This window comes from Salvelinus namaycush, chromosome 38 (genome assembly GCF_016432855.1).
Source record: "Salvelinus namaycush isolate Seneca chromosome 38, SaNama_1.0, whole genome shotgun sequence".
Lineage (NCBI taxonomy): Eukaryota > Metazoa > Chordata > Actinopteri > Salmoniformes > Salmonidae > Salvelinus > Salvelinus namaycush.
This window is the reverse complement of record NC_052344.1, coordinates 9,908,164-9,928,854: the sequence shown is the minus strand read 5'-3', so window position 1 is coordinate 9,928,854 and position 20,691 is coordinate 9,908,164. Positions and strand designations below refer to the sequence as shown.

The following is a 20,691-nucleotide window of genomic DNA, read 5'->3' as shown; positions in this document are numbered from 1 at the left end:
ATCCATTGTAGGCCCCCTATGGAGCCTACGTAGGAGAGAGAGGGAGGGATGAGAGGCTGTGTATCTGGGTACAGAGGAGAGAGAGAGGGAGGGAAACACTTTAAAAGGCAAAAGGATCAGTGAACCCCAAACCTCGGTCAACTATCCACCCACACCATGACCACTCGTCCAACAACAGCAGCCCCCCCACCCACACTTACTCCCACTGAGTGGCTCAACTCGCTCTGAGAATGTTATATTGTTCGTGTGTCTAAGTGTGTGTGTTGCTTTGAGTTTGTTAACGTGTATGAGAGAATGATCTCCCTGAGCATTCCTCTGGCCAGCCCTGAGCACACGACAGACGGAGAGAGCGGGGGGGATGATGTAAACAAGAAGAATGGGGAGGAATTTGCACACTACTCAGAGTCCAGATCCATTGTACAGGTTCAAAGGTCAATAACTGTGAGAGAGGACAGAGGCTGACGTGCTGGGAGTGAGTATGAGGGGTGCTTAATGTGGCTGCAGTTTGAAATGGCCCCCAGTGCCAGAAGAACTTCAGGGCAATCTCAGACCACTTTCACCAATTAAGTCCCAACAGCACTTATCTGTAATTACTATCATACCTTAACCCAGGAGCAGCTCAACAATGGAAAAAACAATTACAATCACACTTGGCTATAAGTGGCTAGTTCTAAATATATTAGTGAATTAACAGTAATTTGCTATACAATTAGAAATAATGTGTATTGGGAAAACAACTTTGATGCCTGAGGCAATTGTTCGTGGAATGTTTTGTGAGCATGTAGATCAGGGTCTTCACATTCACTCAGACACACAGGGTCATAGCTGGACCTGAAGTGGGTGTGTGAGAGTAACATCTGGCCCTACATCTGCTAAACGTCTGTCAAATGTGTCTGATGTCTGTTGAGCATCCGGGGTGTGCGTCGTCTGTTTGAAGTGAGGGTGTGTGTATGGAAGGGTTATGGAGGGACACGACTCCTTTCTAATCTTTCTCTGGTCGAAAGGAAAATGGTCAGGGGTCAGCAAACAAACCAATTAGAAGTGGAAATCAATCTAAGTGCAAAAACAAACTTTGAATGGCTTAAAGTGTAGCAATCCCTGCACACACAGACACACGGAGACGGTTGCTTTATGATCGTTCAGGGTTTATTTCAGGAGAGAAAAAAACAAACAAATCAGTCATTCTGGCTTCTGTCGTCGTCATGGTAACTGATATGTGCACATGATTGTCGAAGGCATCGGATATACAAGCCCCATAACAGAAGGTCATCACAGCACAGTAAGAGTGGCAGGGTAACTCACTCTGCCACACAAAATGGAAGGAGGTGTCTGCTTAACGAAGTAGGACGAAAGTTGCCCCTTACCACTGATACAGGGTAAGATATTTTCTCATCCCCCTAATGGTTTAGGTTCAGATCAAAGGAGGATGTGCTGATCCTAGATCTACGGTTGTAAGTATCTATTGATTAAGGTTCAGATTTAGGGAGGATATTTTGATCCGAGATCTACACTGCTCAAAAAAATAAAGGGAACACTTAAACAACACAATGTAACTCCAAGTCAATCACACTTCTGTGAAATCAAACTGTCCACTTAGGAAGCAACACTGATTGACAATAAATTTCACATGCTGTTGTGCAAATGGAATAGACAAAAGGTGGAAATTATAGGCAATTAGCAAGACACCCCCAATAAAGGAGTGATTCTGCAGGTGGTGACCACAGACCACTTCTCAGTTCCTATGCTTCCTGGCTGATGTTTTGGTCACTTTTGAATGCTGGCGGTGCTCTCACTCTAGTGGTAGCATGAGATGGAGTCTACAACCCACACAAGTGGCTCAGGTAGTGCAGCTCATCCAGGATGGCACATCAATGCGAGCTGTGGCAAGAAGGTTTGCTGTGTCTGTCAGCGTAGTGTCCAGAGCATGGAGGCGCTACCAGGAGACAGGCCAGTACATCAGGAGACGTGGAGGAGGCCGTAGGAGGACAACAACCCAGCAGCAGGACCGCTACCTCCGCCTTTGAGCACGAAGAGCACTGCCAGAGCCCTGCAAAATGACCTCCAGCAGGCCACAAATGTGCATGTGTCAGCATATGGTCTCACTTGGGGTCTGAGGATCTCATCTCGGTACCTATTGGCAGTCAGGCTACCTCTGGCGAGCACATGGAGGGCTGTGCGTCCCCACAAAGAAATGCCACCCCACACCATGACTGACCCATCGCCAAACCGGTCATGCTGGAGGATGTTGCAGGCAGCAGAACGTTCTCCACGGCGTCTCCAGACTCTGTCACGTCTGTCACATGTGCTCATGTGCTCAGTGTGAACCTGCTTTCATCTGTGAAGAGCACAGGGCGCCAGTGGCGAATTTGCCAATCTTGGTGTTCTCTGGCAAATGCCAAACGTCCTGCACGGTGTTGGGCTGTAAGCACAACCCCCACCTGTGGACGTCGGGCCCTCATACCACCCTCATGGAGTCTGTTTCTGACCGTTTGAGCAGACACATGCACATTTGTGGCCTGCTGGAGGTCATTTTGCAGGGCGCTGGCAGTGCACCTCCTTGCACAAAGGCGGAGGTAGCGGTCCTGCTGCTGGGTTGTTGCCCTCCTACGGCCTCCTCCACGTCTCCTGATGTACTGGCCTGTCTCCTGGTAGCGCCTCCATGCTCTGGACACTACGCTGACAGACACAGCAAACCTTTTTGCCACAGCTCGCATTGATGTGCCATCCTGGATGAACTGCACTACCTGAGCCACTTGTGTGGGTTGTAGACTCCGTCTCATGCTACCACTAGAGTGAGAGCACCGCCAGCATTCAAAAGTGACCAAAACATCAGCCAGGAAGCATAGGAACTGAGAAGTGGTCTGTGGTCACCACCTGCAGAATCACTCCTTTTTTGGGGGTGTCTTGCTAATTGCCTATAATTTCCACCTTTTGTCTATTCCATTTGCACAACAGCATGTGAAATTTATTGTCAATCAGTGTTGCTTCCTAAGTGGACAGTTTGATTTCACAGAAGTGTGATTGACTTGGAGTTACATTGTGTTGTTTAAGTGTTCCCTTTATTTTTTTGAGCAGTGTATGTTTAAGTTAGTATCTAATGGTTAAGCTTTAGATTGATGGAGGGTATTCTGATCCTAGATCTGTGGTTAAGGGGAACATCTACCAGGAGTCGTTAGTGAGAGACCGCCACACAAGATGGAGATTTGTTTTGGTCACATGCAGAGTAAATATGGCCCATTCCCCAGGCTCTGGACCTCACAGGAACCCACAGGGAGATGCAGTGGTCCCCAACAATACTCTGCTCTCTATGGACACATTGATCTTCTTCTTTAGATATAGATACACACATCATACAATGGCATATAAAGTTAATGCAAACACTTGTGGAGTTGGATTTCTTTAAGCACTTTTCAACATGCTTTGCATTTCATCTTTAGAAAAACGTTGTGATGCATTGTGGGATATTTTTTTCTCATGACAGTTGATCATGGGCATGTGTTTAGGTGTGTTGTGATGCCTGTTGCTGTAGTGTCAGTGAGCAAGTGGGTAAAGTGGACGACCGATGACTTAGGCAGATACGTGTAAAAAAAAAAAGCACAGCTCCATAACAGTGGATGTCGTATCAGTCAAAGCTTCAACGTTTACACACATTGCAAACTAAAGCCTGAGTTTACTTTTACATTTAATTTTTATTTATTTTATCAGATATTGTTTAGAATGCTGATGGCGTTATCTCCATGGTAACTCTGTAGATGGCAGTTACTGAGTGTTTGGTACAGTATGCTCTGAATATCGTGGTATCAAAGCCCAGTATGGTGTGGGATGGAGGGGTGAGGGGGGCTGTAGCTCATTTAAAACACATTAAACATTCCAAAGAAAATACAATCAACCCACCCCCACGTCGGCACTGCACAACATTCGCAAAGGTTATCTTAAAAATTATCATTCACAACTTATTTACAAGACATTTCCAACAAATATATTCATTCATATCAGAAAACAAAATGCTTGCCTCGATAAAAAAAAAATAAACAAAACAGACCCCTAAAGTAAAGTCTACCCACCCCCTAAAAGAATCCAGTCCATGACATCACTCTTAATGATGGTTGACCCAGCACCACAAAGCCAGGTAATAATACTGCATTATGACCCCTATATGTAGGCTATATGCATGCTGTGTCTGGCCATAGTCTGGTTAGGGGACCCTGGTGTCGTGAGCGTAACAGTCCCAGTGTTGGGTGAAACTTCTACAGTATACAGTGAACTGGTCTTAAAGAAACTAGAAAGAAAAAGAGAGGGAGGGAGGGGTGGCACAGAGAGGAAAGGAGAAGGCAAGGGGGAGAGAAATAGAAAACATCGTCTTCTGTCATCTTTCTCCAGATTATCAGAGTTCAGCCCTTAGTTTCAAAACAATCCATTTCTCAGTGGGGATCGGCCAGGGTTATAGGTCTAGCTCATAGCTAACCATCAGTTTTTAATCAGGTATAATCAGTTTGTCATCATGTTTCAAGACTGCTTTGGCTAGACATTACAATGATATAAAGGGATCGTTGGACTTGCATTTAACAGAGGCAGACCACGGGACACTCTGTAGACAAATCTGTGCTCGCGAGCGGTTTCTACAGCAACAAGGGTCACCACGGCGCCCAGTCCAAATCCCTGAGAACTTGTGTACTGGGTGCCCGGTTGATGATGTCATCATGATGATGATGGCTCTTGTGGTGAGGTCATGGCTTTGTAAAAGGGATGGGGGTAGAGACAACAGCTCCACCATCTTGGATCGTGGGAAACTGACTGTAGGTCAGGGGTTCCCATGCTTACACTACAGAAATGGCTGCTCTTCTACATGGGCTTTTTCTGAGGCCCATTTGGAAGTGCCTGGTTTCCCACCTGTAGCCCCTGATCTTTAGGGTGGGAAACCCCACATGTAACTGGTGATGGTTAAAACTAACAGCACTCTCCAACTCTATCCTAAACCTGCAGTGCGTTTCATAATATACTGTATATGCGTCCCCTATTGGGTGGTCGTTATGAAAGTCTTCTAAAGTAAGACAATAATTAAACATAGTGCATGTTTCCCTTAACAAAGATGTTGTACAATGCTCTGACCCCATTTGGGGTATTTTAAAACTGTTTACATTCTCTATTCTCTGTCTGATAAATTCCCGTAGATGAGTTGTCTAACTTGGTGGCTGTACACACATTATCTACGTCTGAAATTGTGTCCAAACCTCATGTGCAAATAGATAAAGCGCTTACTCATGAAACATCACTCAACAGTCTTATGGTACTTTTAAAGCACGTCTTAAACATGGACGCAAACAAAAAGAAATCAACATGAACATGGAAAGAAAATGCAAGAAAATAGAAATGAAAAATAATCCAGTTGGTAACTGTTAACCCAGAGGATGAAATATAGAAAATAAACAGAATTTTAAAAACTCACAAGTAGAACCTTATAGAAGATGTAGGAAAAACTAAAGGGAAATTGAGTTTGACTGACATAGACAACGCCCAATCCGACGGAAGCTTCTGAAAACACACCCACTTCACTCATCATGGTCTCTGACAGAAACAAACACTCAAAGGTAAACCAATCAGTAATGCTCTTGGAGTGGGTGTGGTTCCACAGAGTCGACACAATGGGCATGTCCAAGGTGAGTATGGCATGTTGTTATTGGTGCAATGGGTTTAAAGTCCTCTGCTCTCCCAGTCCTGGGGGAGGGGCAGGGCGGGGGGCAGGCTGGGAGGGGGTAGTAGGGGTACGGTAAGGAAAGGGAGGGTGCGGTTTTCGCCCCGCTCTCTCTCTCTCACAGCGCCGTAGCCTCCCAGCTGGTCCCCCGCGGGACCTGGCGTCACTTAGTCTCTGTTAGTACTGTGGCAACAGTAGAGGGGTGGGGCCGGGTGAGCTCCGTCCCCCCGGAGGGGGAAGAGGAGGCTGCAGTTGCCAGGCTGCAGGGGGTGGGAGTAGCTGGGGCACCTGGGGGGAGAACAGAAGCTATGAACACACAGTCAGAACTAACAAACTGGTAGTTGGTGTTTACTAGTTCATGGTATGTGTGGATGCATACATGTCCACTTACAGTCCTTGTGAGGTGAGTCCACAGAAAAGCTCTTCATAATGGCTGCATTAGGGTTCTGGCTCCGAGTCTGGCTTGGACTCGGAGAGGGTTGAGTAGAGCTCTGGCTAGGGGTCTGGTTGGGCGTCTGGCTGGCCAGGTTCTGGTTGGCCTGGTTCCTTTGGTTCTGCATCTGTGCGGCCCGGCTGTTAGGAGGGTGAGGGTGAGAGCTGTCCATGCTGTGGCCCATACTGCTGCTCAACTGCAGTCTCCTCATGTGTCGCACCACTGCAGTGGCATTGAAGGCTTGCTGGAGAGAGAGAAAGAGAGAGAGAAAGAGAGAGAGAAAGGGAGAGAGAGAGAGAGAGAGAGAGAGAGAGAGAGGGAGAGAGGGAGAGGGAGAGAGAGGGAGAGAGAGAGAAAGCGGGAGAGAGAAAGCGAGCGGGAGAGAGAGAAAGCGAGAGAGCGAGAGGAAAGGGAGAGAGGGAGGAAAGGGAGAGAGAGAAAGGGAGAGAGAAAGGGAGGAATGGAGAGAGAGCACCCAGTATATGATTTATAAAAACTACATTAAATAAGCAATCACTCAGACACACTCGGACACTTGAATGACACTCAGACATTTATTACCATACATGCAAACGTACCCTCCATTTGCTCTTAGCAAAGTTTTTTCTGATCTGTCTGCTCACAGACTCGTGGATGTTCTTGCAGAGGGCTGTGTCCCCAGCGATCCTGAACACACACACACACACACTCATGTGGGTATTATGGGATCTTAAAGTGTGTGTGTGTGCGCGTTTACGATCAGTGTTTTCTCTCACCATGGGTGTCTGAGGGCCTGGTCACAGGTGAAGCGCTTCGCCGGGTCTTTCTCCATCAGACTGCCGATAAAGTCTTTGGCTGTGAAAAAACAGAACAGTTGAACACTCATCACATCATACACAAACAGTAAACAGTCAGTGTAAGGTTTCCCACACTCCCTGGCCAGTGTACTGAATACCTGGACGAAGCCTCAGCTCTCTTTCCTGTAATAACTATTGTTTTACGGTTTACTGGCAGGCAGCGGGAATGGTTAGACTGGTGCCAAACTGGAGAATATAAAGTTCACAGATCATGTCTGTGAAGACCTCGTAAAAAACCCCTTCCCACCATCCTTTTGGCAAATCTGACCATGAAGCCATCTTGTTGCTCCCCTCCTATAGGAAGAAACTAAAACGGGAAGCGCCCGTGCTTAGGTCTATCCAACGCTGGTCTGACTAATCGGATTCCACGCTTCAAGTTTGCTTCGATCACGTGAACTGGGATATGTTCCGGGTAGCCGCAGACAATAACATTGACGTATAGTCTGACTCAGTGAGCGAGTTTATAAGGAAGTGTATAGGAGATGTTGTATCCACTGTGACCATTAAAACCTTCCCTAACCAGAAACAGTGTATTGATGGCAGCATTCGCGCAAAACTGAAAGAACGTACCACCGCATTTAATCATGCCAAGGCGACTGGAAACATGACCGAATACAAACAGTGGAGTTATTCCCTCCGCAAGGCAATCAAAACAAGCAAAGTGTCATTAGAGACAAAGTGGGGTCACAATTCAACGGCTCAAACACGAGGCGTATGTGGCAGGGTCTACAGACAATCACGGATGACGACAAGAAAACCAGCCCCGTCGCGGACATCGACGTCTTGCTTCCAGTCAAATTAAAGAACTTCTTTGCACGATTTCAGGACAATACAGAGCCACTGACACGGCCCGCTACCAAAGACTGTGGGTTCTCCTTCTCTGTGGCCGACGTGAGTAAAACACTTAAACGTGTTAACCCTCGCAAGGCTGCCGGCAAAAACGGCATCCCTAGCCGCGTCCTCAGAGCATGCGCAGACCAGCTGGCTGGTGTGTTTATGGACATATTCAATCAATCCCTATCCCAGTCTGCTGTCCCCATACGCTTCAAGATGTCCACCATTGTTCCTGTTCCCAAGAAAGCTAAGGTAACTGAACTAAATGACTATCTCCGTAGCACTCACTTTGGTCATCATGAAGTGCTTTGAGAGACAAGTCAAGGATCACGCCTCCACCCTATCTGACACCCTTGACCCACTCCAATTTGCTTATCGCCCCAATAGGTCCACAGACGATGCAATCGCCATCACACTGCACACTGCCCTATCCCATCTGGACAAGAGGAATTCCTATGTAAGAATGCTGTTCATCAACTACAGCTCAGCATTCAACACCATAGTACCCTCCAAACTCATCATTAAGTTTGAATCCCTGGTTCTTGACCCCGCCCTGTGAAACTGGGTCCTGGACTTCCTGACGGGACGCCCCCAGGTGGTGAGGGTAGGAAACAACATCACCACTCCGCTGATTCTCAACACTGGGGCCCCACAAGGGTGCGTTCTCAGCCCTCTCGTGTACTCCCTGTTCACCCACGACTGTGTGGCCATGCACGCCTCCAACTCAAATCATCAAGTTTGCAGATGACACTACAGTGGTAGGCTTGACTACCAACAACAACGAGACGGCCTACAGGGAGGAGGTGAGGGCCCTCGGAGTGTGGTGTCAGGAAAATAACCGCTCACTCAATATCAGGAAAACAAAAGAGATTTCAGGAAACAGCAAAGGGAGCTCCCCCCATCCACATCGACGGGACAGCAGTGGAGAAGTTGGAAAGTTTTAAGTTTCTCGGTGTACATATCACCGACAAACTGAAATGGTCCACCCACACAGACAGTGTAGTGAAGAAGGCACAAGAGCGCCTCTTCAACCTCAGGAGGCAGAAAAAATTTGACTTGTCACCAAAAACCCTCACTAACTTTTACAGGTGCACAATTGAGAGCATCCTGTCGGGCTGTATCCCCGCCTGGTACGGCAACTGCAATGCCCACAACCGCAGGCCTGTCCCAGAGGGTGGTGCGGTCTGCACAACGCATCACCAGGTGCAAACTACCTGCCCTCCAGGACACCTACAACATCCAATGTCACAGGAAGGCAAAAAAGATCATCAAGGACAATAACCATTCGAGCCACTACCTACAATTGAAGTTGGAAGTTTATATACACCTTAGCCAAATATATCGAAACTCAGTTTTTCGCAATTCCTGACATTTAATTTTGGTAAAAATTCCCTGTCTTAGGTCAGTTAGGATCACCATTTTGTTTTAAGAATGGGAAATGTCAGAATAATAGTAGAGAATTATTTATTTCAGCTTTTATTTCTTTCATCACATTCCCAGTGGGTCAGAAGTTTACATACACTCAATTAGTATTTGGTAGCATTGCCTTTAAATTGTTTAACTTGGGTCAAACATTTCAGGTAGCCTTCCACAAGCTTTCCACAATAAGTTGGGTGAATTTTGGGCCATTCCTCCTGACAGAGCTTGTGTAACTGAGTCAGGTTTGTAGGCCTCCTTGCTCACACATGCTTTTCAGTTCTGCCCACAAATTCTCAATAGGATTGAGGTCAGGGCTTTGTGATGGCCACTCCAATACCTTGACTTTGTTGTCCTTAAGCCATTTTGCCACAACTTTGGAAGTATGCTTGGGGTCATTGTCCATTTGGAAGACCCATTTGCGACCAAGCTTTAACTTCCTGCCTGATGTCTTGAGATGTTGCTTCAATATATCCACATAATTTTCGAACCTCATGATGCCATCTATTTTGTGTAGTGCACCAGTCCCTCCTGCAGCAAAGCACCCCCACAACATGATGCTGCCACCCCGTGCTTCACGGTTGGGATGGTGTTCTTCGGCTTGCAAGCCTCCCCCTTTTTCCTCCAAACATAACGATGGTCATTATGGCCAAACAGTTCTATTTTTGTTTCATCAGACCAGAGGACATTTCTCCAAAAAGTAAGATCTTTGTCCCCATGTGCAGTTGCAAACCGTAGTCTGGCTTTTCATGGCGGTTTTGGAGCAGTGGCTTCTTCCTTGCTGAGCGGCCTTCAGGTTATGTCGATATAGGACTCGTTTTACTGTTGATATAGATACTTTTGTACCTGTTTCCTCCAGCATCTTCACAAGGTCCTTTGCTGTTGTTCTGGGATTGATTTGCACTTTTCGCACCAAAGTACGTTCATCTCTAGGAGACAGAAAGCGTCTCCTTCATGAGCAGTATGACAGCTGCGTGATCCCATGGTGTTTATACTTGCGTACTATTGTTTGTACAGATGAACGTGGTACCTTCAGGCATTTGGAAATTTCTCCCAAGGATGAACCAGACTTGTGGAGGTCTACAATTTTTTTCTGAGGTCTTGGCTGATTTCTTATGATTTTCCCATGATATCAATCAAAGAGGCACTGAGTTTGAAGGTAGGCCTTGAAATACATCCACAGGTACACCTCCAATTGACTCAAATGATGTCAATTACCCTATCCGAAGCTTTTAAAGCCATGACATCATTTTCTGGTATTTCACAAGCTGTGTAAAAGCACAGTCAATTTAGTGTATGTGAACCTCTGACCCACTGGAATTGTGATACAGTGAAATAATCGGTCTGTAAACAATTGTTGGAAAAATGACATGTGTCATGCACAAAGTAGATATCCTAACCGACTTGCCAAAACTATAGTTTGTTAACAAGACATTGGTGGAGTGGTTGAAAAACGAGTTTTGATGAATCCAACCTAAGTGTATGTAAACTTCAACTGTAGCTATTCTTTACTATCTACTGCGTCTTAGCTGCTCTGTCACTGCTCATCCATATATTTTATACTTATATATTCTCATCCCATTCCTTTACTGGATTGTTAGATATTAGGTTATGTTGTAGAACTTGTTAGATATTAGGTTTTGTTGTGGAATTGTTAGATATTAGGTTTTGTTGTAGAATTTGTTAGATATTAGGTTATGTTGTGGAATTGTTAGATATTACCTGTTAGATACTGCTGCACTGTCGGATCTAGAAGCATTTCGCTACACTCGCAATGTCATCTGCTAACCACGTGTATGTGACCAATAAAATGTGATTTGACAATACACAAATTCCAAAAGGACGACATCACAGCATAGAGAAAGTAGCCATGGTGGTGTGGTGTCCATATGTGCCAGGTGGGAGGTGGAAGAGGAGGAAGGTGCTCTGTCTGAAGGGGATCCTCACTCCATCACACACAGCTTACCTGAATCAGATATGTCATCCCAGTACGGTGCGTCAAACTCGTAGTCTGCTTTGAGGATCTGCTCAAAGAGCTTGGAGTCATTTTCATCATAGAATGGAGGATAGCCACACAACCTGCAGACAGACAGGAAGTGAGCTCATAAAAGTTAACACATGCATTCACTTCCTACTTCAGAGAATAGTTTACTTTTAAGATGATAATAGAATACCATGAGGATGAATGAGATAAATGCTTAAACAACTATTCAATTGATAACAATAAACTGACAAGGTTAATGTAATGTATCCTAAACCTTTTCTCTGTCTGCTCTCCTAACCAAATTCTGGACTAATTGAACTTCTTCAAGTGGCAAAACGATTTCCATAGAAAACATTAGCCGCCATTATGATCAAACCTCATTAAAATGCCTTTCTCCATCGAACTCTGTTCTGCCTGATGTGGTCGCAATGAGCTTTTTGTTTTTGTGCTTTCACATTTGGTTAAAAGACTTGAACGTCACTCCCCCGCAGGAGCCCGAAGCGATTATTCCACCTGATTACCTGATGCGATCGCTTCACACCTGAGGAGAGACCCAACCAGGCATGCCGAGCCGGATTGTGTGGAGGTGCTCAGGATGGGCTAACGAGGTCCGTGGCCTGTTCTAATGGTGCTAATGGCTAAATGACAAGATGGGAGTAGCTCACTGATCACTGGGAACTCACTGAGGAAACATCAGGGGTCTACCATCCAGAACTGGATATTCTTGGATTGAATCTATTTATTTGAACTCTAAACACATATTTTGTCTAATTTAATATTGCCTAGGCTATTCACAAGGATGTTAAAGGACTACTTATTGAATATACACAAACATTCACAGCTTAATCCACCAGCTGGACTGACTGACTGTGTGAACGCTGTTTCTCAGACCATTATTTCTCCTCCCTCACATGTGTAGAGGTGACAGGAGGGCGCACACACACACACACACACACACGCACACACACACCTCTAAGGACCCTAGTGACACCTAGTGATCCTTATATCCAAAGCTGTGTAAGCATGGAGAGTTACATAACAGCTACATCAATAAACGGACAGAGATGTATAAACAGGTGAAAATAGAAAACAGAGGATGTCTGAGCAATTGGGACGGGAGAAGGAACAAGGGAAGAGGGGAAGGATGAGAGAGAACCAGAGGGCAGAGCCTGCTTTGCACATCACAGAGCTCATCTTGCGACAAACCATTGAGAGCCAAGAACAACACAGAAAGGGAGAGAGGAGCAAAAATGAGGAACGTTTTCAGCGGATGAGGAAGATTTGCACTGATGCTCTAACGACTGAGGTAAGGCACACCTTTCTCTCGTTCTCACAGCCTTTATTGTTCTATTACCCCTATTCACCCTGTCCCTAACCCTGAACTCTAACCCCTAAACACACGTCTGGAACTCAGTCAGCGAGAGCTGAAACACACACAGCACTAAATCTGCTCTGACTCAGAGATTGTCCACACACAGACAGAGGGGTGAAAGACAAATGAAAAACAAAAGAGACATGTTGAAAAGTCTGTTTTTTCTCCTCAGAAGCACTCTGTCCATACATGGTGATTGAGCAGAGCAGAGTGTAGCAGACTAACATCTGGGTCTGATGAAAGGAAAGAGAGAGGTATGATGTTGTGTCATTCTCCATTAATGGCCATTACAAAACACACAAACATCCACGCACACACACAATAAGTCAAACTTGTGTGAACTTGTGAAATGCATCTGCACTCTAGAAGACATGCAAATCACGGAGTGACCAAGGATCCAAACCAAGGCCCTCAATATAAAGCTGTGAATTCTGCCATCATGGCATTGACTGGGTATGGGAACACATAGCATGTCTGTAGGAGTTGTACAATAGACTGTAGATACTTACAGGATGTATGCAATGACTCCGATGGACCAGCAGTCCACTGCCTTACTGTAGGGCTTCTGAGCAAGAACTTCTGGAGCTGAGAGAGACACAGAGAGAGATATGTGACTTTGATTACATAACTGGAGACAGTCAGAGATGGAGAGAGACGGACACAGAGACATGTTCTCCCCCCTGGATTACCCTGCTGTCGAGCCCAGAGCTGGAGCTCATCCTATCAGAGGCCGTGACCCCCCCCGTGGGCGATTATCGAGACTGAGAGAAGCCTGTCCAGACTAATCAATGATAACAGCCCAGCCAAAATAAAACTGAGATCACCCAAACAACGGTCACCAGACAGAACAAAATCAAAGACCCAGGTAAATACAGATTACGGAACAGGAAACACACACACAGTCACAAGCATAGACTCACACACACAGTCGGACACGCATAGATGCATGTGCACAGAGAGGCTCAAATGTAATACTTTTTTAACTTGTGCTGGGCTGAGCGTGTGTGGTGTGTATCTCCTTTAACAATATGGCCAACGTGTGTGCGTGTGCGCGTGTACCCAGTATGTGTGTGTCCACTCTGACGGTGGGCCTGTCCAAACCACAGAGTCTGGTCTTAATTCAGCCATCCCAGGCGCTAACCCTGGGCTATTCATACCTCAGGAATGCAGGCTTCTCAATGCCATCATCCAGGACCTGCTATATTTAGCAGCATTTCTAATGCAGCAACCATCACATTACAGCCTCTTAGAATGGAAAAGGCCTACAGCAGCCCACAGCAGATTGGGAGGGAGGGATGGAGGGACAAAAACTGCAGTGGCCTCATCTCACAAGATTGTTGGATAGAAGGATGAGAACAAAGGAGGGTCTGAGCATTTAAAGCCAATGTCATGTGGATGGACAGTTCCAATGTCATTAACTAGTAAGGTGTTGTTTAGCTGGCCTACAGTACACCGGCTACAGTTCCCTATGGATAAGCTTAAACAAGTGTCTGCTAACTGACTTGCGTGTCGATGTAGGAGCGTGGATAGGACCCGGCAGATAAGACGTCAACATGATAAGTCTTCTGAGTGTCTGAATACCTGAGGTACCGTCCTACAAGTCAACATGATGAGTCTTCAGAGTGTCTGACTACCTGAGGTACCGTCCTACAAGTCAACATGATGAGTCTTCAGAGTGTCTGAATACCTGAGGTACCGTCCTACAAGTCAACATGATGAGTCTTCAGTGTCTGAATACCTGAGGTACCGTCCTACAAGTCAACATGATGAGTCTTCAGTGTCTGACTACCTGAGGTACCGTCCTACAAGTCAACATGATGAGTCTTCAGTGTCTGAATATCTGAGGCACCGTCCTACACGTCAACATGATGAGTCTTCAGTGTCTGAATACCTGAGGTACCGTCCTACAAGTCAACATGATGATTCTTCAGTGTCTGAATACCTGAGGTACCGTCCTACAAGTCAACATGATGAGTCTTCAGTGTCTGAATACCTGAGGTACCGTCCTACACGTCAACATGATGAGTCTTCAGAGTGTCTGACTACCTGAGGTACCGTCCTACAAGTCAACATGATGAGTCTTCAGTGTCTGACTACCTGAGGCACCGTCCTACACGTCAACATGATGAGTCTTCAGAGTGTCTGACTACCTGAGGTACCGTCCTACAAGTCAACATGATGAGTCTTCAGTGTCTGACTACCTGAGGCACCGTCCTACAAGTCAACATGATGAGTCTTCAGTGTCTGACTACCTGAGGCACCGTCCTACACGTCAACATGATGAGTCTTCAGTGTCTGACTACCTGAGGCACCGTCCTACAAGTCAACATGATGAGTCTTCAGTGTCTGAATACCTGAGGTACCGTCCTACAAGTCAACATGATGAGTCTTCAGTGTCTGAATACCTGAGGTACCGTCCTACACGTCAACATGATGAGTCTTCAGAGTGTCTGACTACCTGAGGTACCGTCCTACACGTCAACATGATGAGTCTTCAGAGTGTCTGACTACCTGAGGCACCGTCCTACAAGTCAACATGATGAGTCTTCAGTGTCTGACTACCTGAGGCACCGTCCTACACGTCAACATGATGAGTCTTCAGTGTCTGACTACCTGAGGCACCGTCCTACAAGTCAACATGATGAGTCTTCAGTGTCTGACTACCTGAGGTACCGTCCTACAAGTCAACATGATGAGTCTTCAGTGTCTGACTACCTGAGGCACCGTCCTACACGTCAACATGATGAGTCTTCAGAGTGTCTGACTACCTGAGGTACCGTCCTACACGTCAACATGATGAGTCTTCAGAGTGTCTGACTACCTGAGGTACCGTCCTACAAGTCAACATGATGAGTCTTCAGTGTCTGACTACCTGAGGCACCGTCCTACACGTCAACATGATGAGTCTTCAGAGTGTCTGACTACCTGAGGTACCGTCCTACAAGTCAACATGATGAGTCTTCAGTGTCTGACTACCTGAGGCACCGTCCTACAAGTCAACATGATGAGTCTTCAGTGTCTGACTACCTGAGGCACCGTCCTACACGTCAACATGATGAGTCTTCAGTGTCTGACTACCTGAGGCACCGTCCTACAAGTCAACATGATGAGTCTTCAGTGTCTGACTACCTGAGGCACCGTCCTACAAGTCAACATGATGAGTCTTCAGTGTCTGACTACCTGAGGCACCGTCCTACAAGTCAACATGATGAGTCTTCAGTGTCTGACTACCTGAGGCACCGTCCTACAAGTCAACATGATGAGTCTTCAGTGTCTGACTACCTGAGGCACCGTCCTACAAGTCAACATGATGAGGCTTCAGTGTCTGACTACCTGAGGCACCGTCCTACAAGTCAACATGATGAGTCTTCAGTGTCTGACTACCTGAGGCACCGTCCTACAAGTCAACATGATGAGTCTTCAGTGTGTCTGAATACCTGAGGCACCGTCCTACAAGTCAACATGATGAGTCTTCAGTGTGTCTGAATACCTGAGGCACCGTCCTACAAGTCAACATGATGAGTCTTCAGTGTGTCTGAATACCTGAGGTACCGTCCTACACGTCAACATGATGAGTCTTCAGTGTCTGACTACCTGAGGCACCGTCCTACAAGTCAACATGATGAGTCTTCAGTGTCTGACTACCTGAGGCACCGTCCTACAAGTCAACATGATGAGTCTTCAGTGTGTCTGAATACCTGAGGTACCGTCCTACACGTCAACATGAAAGGTTCTGTCATGGAAATAATGTAAAACATCTGTCGCTCACACACACTCCGCCGAGACAAAAAGCATACACACACACACACACACACACAGTGTCAGGGATGCAGTATATAAATCCCCATGTCTGGCACAGGGATGGCAGTCGTCTGGCGCGTAGTGCATTGCAGTAGAGCCCCCCGCCATGTTGGCTGTCTGACTCAGTCGCGCTGTTAAAAAGGGGAACGCAGGCGACTGGGGGCAGGGTCTGTCAGCGTGTGATAAGACCTTCTTACTCCAGAGGCAGGATGTCTGTGTGTGTGAGCGGCACACAGATGCACCCTCTCCCATTGCAGACACATAATTAAAGCAGTGTGATTTTTCCTACAGTATACTATATTATAAAGAGTGTCCCTGTAAAGCACAGTGATGGCATCCCACTCAGTAAGAGTGAACACAACGTAGCATACTACTTTTGGAAAGGATGGTAGCTTAAAAACCTAAAAGGCGTTCATTTGCTTCCAGTATTAACATTTCAGTAGCTGACGACACAAGGTATATTAACATGTGGCATTAACTTCTAAGTCAGGATATTTAAGATTAAGGGGTGGGGGAAGCATCTCTTACCCACGTATCCCGGCGTGCCGCACGCGGTCGACATGACGTCCCCGCTGCCCTCCATCTTGGACAGACCAAAGTCACTGATCATGATCTTAGACTCGTCCTGGGGGTTAAAATACAGCAGGTTCTCTGGCTGGGGAGAGAGGACGGAGGGAGAGAGAGAGAGAGAGAGAGAGAGAGAGAGAGAGATGGAGCAATAGATTGTGATTAACACGCTCCCTCTATCACTCAAACTGAGCTCTCCCATCCTTTGATCTCTTTACTTACATACATACCCTGAACAGACTGGAGATATAAAATCGTAATAATTTGTTAGGTAGTCTATAACCGACCACACAATACAGTTATGTTGCTGTCTGTTTTATGAGGCCGTATGACCGTACTCCTCTCTCTCAGGGGATTCCGCTCTGTGGTATATTTCCCAGAAGCCACTGTGTGTTGTGACCCGCTGAGTGGCCTAAATCACAAACGCATGCTGCACCTCATCACTGCAATGAAGCATGGTCCATAAAACACAAGTGATCCGCACATGTCGAGATGCAGGGGAGAGTAGACAGGGTTTTTGTGTGTGTGTGTTTCAGTGTGTGTGTTTCAGTGTGATTGTGTGTGTGTGTGTGTGTGTGTGTGTGTGTGTGTGTGTGTGTGTGTGTGTGTGTGTGTGTGTGTGTGTGTGTGTGTGTGTGAGAGTGAGAGGAGGGAGGGGAGTGCAAGCTTGTGTGTCACCATCACCTTCAGGTCTCTGTGGACGATGCCCAACTTGTGGAGGTAGTCGACAGCGTCTAGCACCTGTCTGATGAGCGTACTGGCATCTTTCTCTGTGTAGAACCCCTTCTCCACGATACGGTCAAACAACTCACCTCCCGACACTCTGTAGACACAGACAGAGAGGGGGTCAGTAAACGAGGTAAGTAAAACAGATGTGCACACACGCAGACACACATCTGGAGGGAACCTGTTATGAGACAGATCCACTGAGACTTAATTTATGAGCTACACAAATCTGCTTCCATTCAACTGTGTGTGTGTGTGTGTGTGTGTGTTTACCCCACAGTGTAGAGTGCTTTGACCCATTCCAACCCTCTGTGCCACTAAACTTAAACCTTCATGATCCATACTATCACAACCAATCAAAGTGCACCATACAGTCTAAAACTAACTGTATAGGGAAAACTGTAGCAGAGAGACAGGACAGGAGATGGGAGGGATACAAAATCTAAAAGAAACTGAGAAAAAGGTGCCTCATTTTTCTCGACCATAGATTCACACCGTGGAGGATAGTTAAGCTTCAGAGCGCGTGTGGGTGTGTGTGTGTGTCAGACAGTGCCCTTGCTGTTTTACAGGTTTGTTTTAAGACTCTTAGCCAGATTATGGGTTTTTTAAAGTGCCAGAACAGCCACAGGCCAGAAGCTGAATATCCCAGAACTTTCCTCAGTCCTCTACAGCCAGCTGGCACAGGGCAGTGTAGATGGCTGCTAAGCACTGATCTAAGGACAGATTTGTAGTCTGTCCGGCCGTCCCTTATGGTTATGGAAAGGGTAAACTGATCCTGGGTCTGCCACTAGCAGAACAGCTCAGTGCACTGGTCATTAGCTTAGTGGCACTCCCCTGTATGTGAGCAGGGTGTCGTCACTGCGTAGCACTGCAGAGAACCTATGTAACACTGTAGGTCTGTCGGGGTAAAGCATCTTTCTGTCACATTCCACCACAAGGGGGAGTAGCCAACCACTCAACTCTAATAGTGCCACAGTCCGTAAAGACTAGTTCTGAGGGAGGAAGGGAGGAGATAGGGGTACATTTTTTTAATTTTAAGTCAAATTACTCTATATTAGGTTTAACATGCTTTAGAACGAAGAGATACATTAAAATGCCTAGTATGTACGGTAAGAACATTAAAGAGGTAGAATCTGTCTCTTATGACTGTCTCTCTTGGTATTGACAAGCACAATATGGAAACAACGGAGGAAGGACATTTTGCATTTCCATAGGTACACAGCTCCCTCTCCTGGTTCCTGTATTGACCCCATCGACTGTTTCTGTTGTCTCGCGCTCTCATGTTTGACATGTCCCCTGAAGGCATCTGGCTGCAGTCCTTCTATAAACACTATATTGATAAACAGACAGCTGACCTTCAATAGAATGTCATGTCATGTCACGCCAAGGGCTACCAGGAATCAGCGGTGACAACAAGTACTGTTTTGATCCGTTGATGTTAGTACTTTCATATTGACCCAATAAAGTCCCTCCCTCCCTCTCTGTGGAGGGAGTGTTTGGGAGGCAGATGTACTGTGCCTTGTTCCTCAGTACTGAGTTGACAGATTGTGCAGCAGGAGCCTGAGGGGCTGCTCCTCTCCTCTGATCCCCATGGGGGAGCTGTAACCATGATCATTACTGGTATTCATATTAACACACACACTGAACCTAAAACAGCCTCAACTAGATCTCTTATTGTCTTCTAGTTACTCTCTGAACCTAAATACTGATCTTGGATCAGCTTAAATCTCAATTCTAACCTTAACCGCAATAAGATACAAACATAACTATCAATATAAAATAATAACCTATATACTACACAAGACCAACCAGGTTCACTGCACCTCTCGTTGCTGCACTGAGGGAGATTGATGGAGAATGAGCATAGGGTCAAATATATTTATTTCTCTCTAAAACTGCAGAGATTTGCATTGGATGAATATTGAATACACAAACAAAACAGCACATGCACATGCACACACACGGGTGCACACATTGGCGGAGTGAGTGTGAATCTGGGGGCATCGTCACAGTGACAGATCAAATAAGAGCATGAAGAAAGTTACATTCTAATGAAGTCTCTGAAAAAAGGAGATAAGAAATTAATTGCTAATCCGCTCCGCTCTCTCTTGCCCTTTCTCTCCTTCCTCCCTCTCTCTATCCCCATGCTCCATCTCTCCCTTTCTCTTCTCTCTCTCTCTCCCCATCTCTCCCTTTCTCTTCTCTCTCTCCCCACGCTCCATCTCCCTTTCTCTTCTCTCGCTCTCTCTCTTCTCTGCCAACAGTGACTTGTTCAATTTTCCAGCCAAGACGAGCGTGGCAGGGAATGACAAGCAAAAGGCTAAGCTGACAACACACATACACATTGGCTGGACATAACGGTGTGGTAGTGACGGAGGAGATGGGCCACCATCCTGCAGGGTTGCGTAACCATTTGCGTAGGGAGACCATGGCAATCAGACAGGAGCCAAATCTACTTCCCTTTCAATACACACACACCATACTGTAGGCACACACACACACTAATTGTGCACACATACTCACACACACTCTATTGTCTTTCAATTTGGTCTCACTCGCTTCTGTATCGTTCTTTCTTGCCATCTCTGTCCCGTTCTCCATACCTTTCTCTTCCTTCACCCCCCCTGTCAGAACAGTATCAAGTCGTCCCATTATCTGAGTGTATTCTGAGCTTAACAGTGGCCCTGTGTGCTCCTGTGTAGTTGTCTGGCTCAGCAGTGCAGTGCAGTGCAGGAATAGGCAGGTAGATTCAGCCGTGGGATGATTTTTGTCGTAGAGGATGGTCGGGGGGCCGGAACATAATTATAATAATTGATGCACTGCAAATTAACCACAACTAAGCCCCAAAAAATAGAGTATTACAATAAAATAACAATCATTTCATACCTTGATTACATTGACACACGATCACATCTCTTTAATTCGTGGGAATACACATTTTTAGCTGAACTCCTGGTGATGTTACAGTATTTGTTTGACCAAAAACTAAAATCCCGCGGGCCGCTTGTTGCCGACCCTGCTGTAGTGGTT

The 20,691-nt window shown here is 46.2% G+C and overlaps 1 protein-coding gene across 1 annotated transcript in view; it reads right to left on the bottom strand.

Annotated features, from left to right (window-relative positions):
- Positions 1–3,674: 3,674 nt before the first annotated feature.
- LOC120032194 (calcium/calmodulin-dependent protein kinase type 1D-like) overlaps positions 3,675–20,691 on the bottom strand; it is a 64,283-nt gene continuing 47,266 nt past the window's right edge. Inside the window, exons 4-11 of the mRNA XM_038978173.1 lie at positions 17,620–17,758; positions 16,897–17,023; positions 13,077–13,152; positions 11,178–11,290; positions 6,881–6,959; positions 6,704–6,791; positions 6,084–6,369; positions 3,675–5,980 (exon numbers count right to left, since the gene is read on the bottom strand). Of these exons, the coding sequence (XP_038834101.1) occupies positions 5,856–5,980; positions 6,084–6,369; positions 6,704–6,791; positions 6,881–6,959; positions 11,178–11,290; positions 13,077–13,152; positions 16,897–17,023; positions 17,620–17,758 (1,033 nt within the window). The 3' untranslated portion in view covers positions 3,675–5,855. The remainder of the gene's footprint in view (positions 5,981–6,083; positions 6,370–6,703; positions 6,792–6,880; positions 6,960–11,177; positions 11,291–13,076; positions 13,153–16,896; positions 17,024–17,619; positions 17,759–20,691) is intronic.